Source organism: Loa loa, assembly GCF_000183805.2.
Source record: "Loa loa unplaced genomic scaffold supercont3.18, whole genome shotgun sequence".
Classification (NCBI taxonomy): Eukaryota; Metazoa; Nematoda; class Chromadorea; order Rhabditida; family Onchocercidae; genus Loa; species Loa loa.
This window is the reverse complement of record NW_018108198.1, coordinates 326,700-334,498: the sequence shown is the minus strand read 5'-3', so window position 1 is coordinate 334,498 and position 7,799 is coordinate 326,700. Positions and strand designations below refer to the sequence as shown.

At 33.0% G+C, this 7,799-nt stretch overlaps 1 protein-coding gene across 1 annotated transcript in view; it reads right to left on the bottom strand.

Moving 5' to 3' along the window:
* The window catches only part of LOAG_16773 (CBR-HMR-1 protein), a gene marked incomplete at its 5' end in the record, with an annotated part of 44,368 nt that extends 38,066 nt beyond the window's left edge, over positions 1-6,302 (bottom strand). Inside the window, 14 exons of the mRNA XM_020449428.1 lie at positions 119-296; positions 761-894; positions 972-1,148; positions 1,338-1,450; positions 1,586-1,735; positions 1,909-1,984; positions 2,103-2,243; positions 2,467-2,669; positions 2,862-3,008; positions 4,103-4,311; positions 4,487-4,593; positions 4,835-4,968; positions 5,528-5,594; positions 6,288-6,302. Of these exons, the coding sequence (XP_020307055.1) occupies positions 119-296; positions 761-894; positions 972-1,148; positions 1,338-1,450; positions 1,586-1,735; positions 1,909-1,984; positions 2,103-2,243; positions 2,467-2,669; positions 2,862-3,008; positions 4,103-4,311; positions 4,487-4,593; positions 4,835-4,968; positions 5,528-5,594; positions 6,288-6,302 (1,851 nt within the window). The remainder of the gene's footprint in view (positions 1-118; positions 297-760; positions 895-971; positions 1,149-1,337; positions 1,451-1,585; positions 1,736-1,908; positions 1,985-2,102; positions 2,244-2,466; positions 2,670-2,861; positions 3,009-4,102; positions 4,312-4,486; positions 4,594-4,834; positions 4,969-5,527; positions 5,595-6,287) is intronic.
* Between the last annotated feature and the right edge of the window lie 1,497 nt (positions 6,303-7,799).

The window sequence follows — 7,799 nt, the reverse complement described above, 5'->3', positions numbered from 1 at the left end:
AAAAAAAAAAACGCAGAGAAATTTCTGACTTTTCGATTAAATTACAAAATGTAAATTAAACGGTTAGTTTATAGTTTTCGTCTTCAAAATCAAACTGTTAAAATTTAATTCAACTAACATATGGTGGAATTTGACTGGCCAGTGTGATTTCACCATTATTTTCATTGATTATTTGAAAAAATTTATAATCCTTGTAATGTTCCTTGCCAGCCAATATATCCTCAGCCAACGAATAGGTTATTCGAGCATTCTGTGGAGCATCGGCGTCATCCGCAAAGACATTTATCACCGAATACCTGAAATATCCAATCAGGACAGAATTGACATTTATTTGAAATAATATTTTATTGAAGCTTTATACCAAGCTAGCCTATTATAATGTTTAGCTTAGTGGCGTCTGAGAAAATTCGAGTTAGAAATTCTTTTCAACCAAGCACTGAAATTTAGGAGAAAAACCAAAAGATTAAAATATACTGCACACCATTTGATAGAATTTAACAACAATTTCGTTAAAGAACTGCAAATTTATATATTTGCGGCAGAAAAGCCCAAAACATTCCTGGAATCAATCAATAAATCAATTTCCATCCATTATATACATTCAACGACACACAAACAATTACGTCTCTTTCTGCGACATGTGAGCATTTGACGCTTTGTTTTGTGATTGATTTTGTATTTATCGAAGGACGCAAAAGTCTTCCAGTAAACAAGGCAAGTTGTTGGAGTCAAACTTTAAAATCAAAAGAAAAAGAGTTACCCAATATCGACATTCCTCGAGATCGAAGTTTCATAAAATGTCCGGTCAAATTGTGGTGGATTGTCATTTACATCAAGAACTTGCACAGTAAATTGACAGAAGCCAATCAACGGTCTTTCACCCTTATCTGTCGCCTGGAATTAGATTTCCTTAGCTATCACCCATTTTATTTCAAGTCAAACTTTGAGGATTTCCATGAAAAACAACCCACCTTTACTGTAACTTCTTCCTGCGCCCTTTGTTCACGATCAAAGCGTACAAACGGTGATGGTCTCAGTTCACCCGTTTCCGAGTTTATAATAAACGGTTTACGGGATTCAGACTGTGAATAATATAACGAGTAAACGATTTCTCCGTTTGGTGGTGAATCTTCGTCAGTCGCCATTACCTAAATGCAGTTATAAAATTTGGAGTTGTACTGATTTAGACTGTTGGAATTTAGTCCTTGGAAAATCATGACTGATACCGATCAAAAGAATCAGAAAGGGGATGTAATCGGAACTAAAAACTCAGGAGCAAGACATATTATCATAATACCTATCTCCGAGATTTATCATAAAATCTTTAAAACAGTAACCTTTAAAATAACTGGTGCATTTGTTTTATAATCGCCTTCCTCAATTTTGGCGATACTGCTGTAGATCTCACAACTGCGAAATTCCGGCTTGTTGTTGTTCACATCCGCGATATCTGCAAATTAGAAAATGAACCTTCAGCAGATCAGTTATATTAAGTCTAGGAAATACACAATCACAACCAAAAAAAGAGGAAGCTGAAAATGAAAACTCCTCCTGTTCAAAATCGGTTTAAACATGAAACACTTACCAATAGTGACTGTAGCAGTTTGCATATGAAGTTCGCTTGCGCCTTGTCCGCAGCAAGATCCATCATCTCGTGCCACTACTGTCAAGTTGTACGGAGATTCCTCATGTACAAGATCTGCCGGCTTCACGTTCGGTCCAAGTCTAATTAATCCTACAATTTTCGATTCGGAATCAAAATTATAAAACATTTCATTTAAGAAAGTATTTACTGCATTTAATGAAGTATGAAAAAAATCACAGTCAGTTGATGAATCTCGCAAATGTCAAAGAAAATTTTGTCATGATGACAGAGTTTGATGAAGATTAAGTTATCGAATGGCTTACCAGTATCTTGATCAATCTCAAACAATTGAGTTACCGATGTTTCGACACCATTCGACAACAGAAATGTATAGAAAACCTTGAAATTTACATATATTTCAAAGTAATACATATATTTCAAAGTAATAGCTATCTTTTGAAGATGTAAATTAAAATAAACATAAATTCGGAAAGGAGATTCCTCAATTTACAGCTACCTGATCTCGATCTGGGTCAATTGCTTGAGTTTGCACTATCGGTGTTCCACTTTGAGCATCTTCGGCAACAAATGCATGATAACTTCCATTCGGGATAAAAGTCGGAGCTTCATCATTTGTATTTTCTGTACGAATATGCACCTGAAATTGAAGTCCATAAAAATTTCGTTAAGTAAAAAGGTGTGATTCATCCATAGAAATTTTTTTTTTTTGTTTTAAAACGAAATAAGCTGCTGAGTTTAGTCTAAAGAAGCTAAGTTGGAAGACAAACTGTACTTACTGTAAACATAGAAAATAGTGTGTGAAGTGACACATGCAATACGCATTATATATAACACATCCGTAAAACAAAAATGGTACTTACCACAGCACTACTACTTAGTGATGGTTCACCACAATCAGTTGCTGTAACATTGAAACGATAGATAAAGAAGCGTTCTCGATTTTGATCTGCATCCAGACGTCTTCGAGCCGATATTTCTCCTCGATCATTGATCGTAAAATTATTGTCATCTAAGCTATACTTAATTCGAGCGTTTTCACCGTCATCTTTGTCATCTGCTTGTACTGAAACAGCCGCAAAATATGAATTCCTGGATTCATTTTTGATTTTATGTTTTTTTTCTTCCATTTAAAAAGCATGGCCAAAATTTTATTAAAAAGAGATTTCAGGAAAAAATGCTCCTTATTAGCGTCTTTATATGATATCTAATCCAGTAACGTTGATCAGAAAGGATTTGTTTCTTTAATTAAGTTTACCTGTCAAGATAGTAGAACCAGATGTTATGTCTTCTTTGATTGTAGCACTATAAATAGGTTGTGTGAATATAGGAGCGTTATCATTCACATCTTTGATGTAAACATCCAGTGGTACTTTACTTTCTTTACTATCTTCACGTGCGATAACTGAAATCTTACAAAATTTCATTTTTGAATTCCCATCATCCAAGTCTTTCTTTTATACATTTTATAATTTTCTAATATGTTGATTATTTTAATATTTAATATTACTAACTTACATTTAGCAGCAATTCAAATATATGCAAGTTTTTGCATATTTCTTTTGGATATTTAGAATTCATTAATCTTGAAGAGATATTTTAATGATGAACTTCTTAAAAGAATTAGAGAAATGAATGACTACATTATTAGGCTTTATCCCCTACAAGCCTTTGAATCATTCGGCTTATTCAGGCTAGATTTTATTCTTGACTTAAGTAAGATTTATTCTATCCTTCAATTTGATTTGCAGTAGGACAAAAAAAAGGGCTCTGCAAATGAAAACTCACAAAAGGCTTTTTTACCTTTCGAAAAGATATTTTTTTGAAGGTTCCTGGGAACTTGGAGGAGAGAGATAGAGGCGACTATTTTAAGTCAAGGAGGGGGGGGGGGGAGGGTCAGGACAGGGGCAGTATACTATTTAAATTGTTTGAAATTTCTAAGAACAAGTCATTAGGTATCGGCTTGAATAGCAGCTCTTGTCCATATCTTTTTCAAGCAGACGTATCAGGTACTTTGTCATAGTCTGCATGTTTAATTTCGTTGTTTGCTTAATTCTAACTTAGGAAGAAGAAATTAATTTAAGCCAAGTAACCCTGATATTTAAAACATCGGAATTTCAATTCAGTAAGTAAACCATACCTTGTAATGTATGATACGACTCACAGTTAGTTGAAACTCCTCAAAACCGAATGAAGCATATTAAATGAAATTGGATTTTAAATGCAAGGCAGACTATTTGAATCCATTTATCGACAGAAGCAAAAATTAAGATAGCCAGAGTCTATTATGAGATGATTAGAAATTTCATGAAACAAATTGGAGCGGAAAATTCATATAGCACATACGAATAAAGAAGACTATATGAACCATTAGTTAACAATCTGCTAGTCATTATTGCCCTGTGACCTTTTAATTATTATTTCAGCATAAACAAATTCGACTTCATGCATCATTCTTCCTCATCTGTCAAATTGAACATGATGTAAAATTTAACAAACCTGCTAACTGATGATGCTTTGGTTGAGTATTGTCATCGTAATCGAGCGCTTTTATCAATTGAACCAAGCCATGTTCAGCGTCAATTGTGAAGTACGGTGATGATTCATGTTCCACTAGAGTTGTATCCAAATATAGCTGATACAACAGTTTACCTTTGCTACGTCTCTTGTCGATTGGTTTGAAACACTCTGCTTTGATAGCCACTATGCTGAATGTTATGGTAGTTGATGTCTTCATTCTTTCATTTTTAATCAGTTAAAGACCATTTTAGTTAAGCGCTTACGTATTTTACAAATTTACTTCACATTTTAAGATGAAAATATGCTTAATGCTTTGGAAACTATTTTTTATTATAAGACTTGCAAAATAGTCAGTAGCAATACCTGGAGCCAAGTTCAGTATTCTCTGGAACAAAAACTGTATACTGTTGCTCAACAAACTGTGGAGCACGATCACCAGCATATACTTCCAGTACTGCAACTTCGCTATCCTGAAATTAAAAAACTAGTTTTCAACAGATAAAATCCATTCAAAAATAGAAGATAAAATCAATGGGGAGACATTTCAATCTCACATAAAGTAGAATGAAATTGCGAACGAATAGTCATATGTATCCGAAAATCCAAAGAAACTTTAGAAGTTTGTGTAATTCTTATCTGAGCTATGTTAAATAAGTTCTACAGGTAAAATAACTGAACCTCAATCAAGAAAATGCAACTTCAAGTTCTTACCTGAGGAACTTCGGGATCTGTCGGTGTTCGATCTCGCGCTTGAACGAAAACACGGTAAGTTTCACCAGGTTTATAATGTTTCAAAGCTGTTTGCACCACTCCACTCACTGGATCTACTGTGAATGTCCCTCGCGCTACAAAACAATGATCATGAAATTCGAAAAATATACAGAATCAAGAAATTCCAAGACTTGAAAAAAATTTCGACCCAAATGAAGTTTCTTCTCCTGAACTTTCCAGGTAAGAAACCGGAACTCAATTCATTTGAATGTTAAGTAACAGAAATATTTATTGAAGTGAGGAATAAAAGCATCAAAAGTTAGTAAAATATCAAAATTTAGTGTATGATTGTCGTTGTAATGTCATTTTTGTAGTTTACTAACAGTCCCCAATTTTATTTCGTCCCTTTATCCTTGAGATTTCAAACTAGAACGTAGAAATTAGTAAAGTATTGCAAGTATTACTGCAATATCTCATCCTCATATCAGGAAAATCATCATGTAATTAGCATAATCAGACCAAAGACTGATTAATTCCATCAAAGATCTTAGAATCAATGAAGCAATTTTTCATTTTCATTATTAACCACACTGAAATCTACTAAACTTTCGGTTATTTCTTATTACTGTCTTATAATTATTTGTTATCATCGTAATAACTACTCATTTATGTCGATGGAATAACGATACTAACGTTCGGTGTTGATAAGCCGGTATTCGACATCATCGTCACCATCACCAGCTTCATCTCGAGCAATGAACTGTAATTCATTAAGCATTTGCCAAACCTTGCCTTTTGAATCACTAAACTAACCCCACTTTTTCTTGAATGTGTTTTTCAAATAATTATTCATTGGGTTGTTTGCTATAAAATGTATCATTTATTTGGTTTATTTTTAAACCAATTTAATACCTCGTAGTACTATTTCATCTAATTCCATTTCTTCTCTTTCCCTAAATCCTTTCCTTACTTAGAATGGCAGTTTCTATTCCGGCTTCCATAGCTTTTTTTTTTCCCCTCCGGGAAATTAATGACTTCTTCATTTGTGATATAAAATAAAAACGATAAGAAAAAGGATGAGCTAAAAATTGATGCAATATTGAGCTCAACGAAATGGAAAAAAAGCCAACGGAAACAAATAAAGAACATTAATCTTATTTCGTTATTTGATAATCATTCTGATAGTATTTTCTCTTCGACAATGTCCTAAACCAATTCAATAGATTTTATGAAAGCATTTAATTTGACTCGTAATAAACAAATAAATTTCAGGAATGAGCAAATTTTTTTAGCCTTTTCCCTTCCTCTGAATGTCTTTTGTGAGTCTCTTCTATGTCACAAAAGTTTTTTTTAATTTGAAAGTGCTAACACTGTAACATTTTCTCATGAACATAGTTCACCTATTCTCTTCAAAGAAACGAATTCAGAAGTTCTTTCTTTTTTCAGAATTCACCTTGTAGACATGCATCCCGACAGGCTCATCATATGCTACCACAGCCTGATATGGCTTCGGTCCATTGTGAAATGACGGCGGTTCGTCTACATCTAATATTTCGATCCTTATTCTTTGTATACGGGCTGAAAATTGAAAGAAATATTTTTTTTCTGATGTTCTACAATATTTAAAATATAAAATATCAATCGATTTAAATCGTCTTATCAAAAATGATAAAAAGTGATTGCGTCATCTCTATAAAGCTATAAAAGCTGCATTTGTTAAGCAAAAAAGTGGTGGATATATAATTGTATCCATGAGCCCTTCAGTGAGTGACAGATAATTGCGAAAGTATAATTAAATTTAAATATTGTTATCAAGCCTAATCAGATTTCAAATTCATTTCTATTATTCCATTTAGTTTGGTAAATAATTAGTAGTGTAGTTATCGATTAACAGAGGAAATTCGATTATTCCATTAAATCGAAATAGATGAAATGACATCTGTCCTTTAAACTCAAAATGATTGAGTGTAAGAAGTATGCTGCATGACATGCAGCATACTTCTTACACTCAATCATTTTGAAACTAAAATAATACCAGCCATTGTCGTTTAACATATTGGAAACAAGGCCGTGATCTTTATTTATGAATGGAAAATATCATTTATTACAATTTAGATTTGCTTAGTCGAATTGTAAATCACTGTGCTTATTATTGTTTCACAAAATTTTTCTTTATTTAGGATATTTAAGTAAGTCCATCTGTTGGCTTCCTTTTCAACCATTCATCCTTTTTCATTTTTAATATAAAATTGAGTCTATTGCTTCTACACTTATCTTTCATCAATTTGCATTGTACCTTAATGAGCATTCCCAAAAGCTTAACCCACTGCAATGCGATAAGCATCAAGCCAAGTAGCCGAGCCTTACTTAATGAATTCGATTATTTCAGAGCGACATCGATCTCGAAAATATGCACAAATAGCAAACACAAATGCAAGCATAAATCCTACAACTGCATTAGCCAATTAATTAGTATGTACGTACGGTTTGTTTGCTCCTCATTAATTGCAAATAAGTTCCTGAAATTTGAGTAAAGCCGGCAAAAATGCATCTCATTACTACTTGCTTTAATTAACCAGGCTCAAATTTCACGAATTCATCACTAATACTACAGTTTCTACATGATCCTTTGTTGGTTGACAGACGAGAAAATGAAGGATTTCATCCCATCCACCATAATTTTACCAATCAATCGATAAAGTAGAAAATACCATTGACAAAAAAATATTTTTTTTATACCCAGAAGTTTTGAACAGTAAAAGTAGTATGTTAGTTTCGTGAGATCTTCCAAAGAAGAAGATTATGAATAGGACAATTTCTATAATTATTATTGTATACTCTCTTCAACCTTAATAGTTGCGTAATATCCCAACATATTTGTTTCAGTTCCAGCCTGATTTAATAAATTAGCACCAAAAAACAGAGTAGTAGCTTAATGCGCCTTCATTAACGATTCTTTACGTAG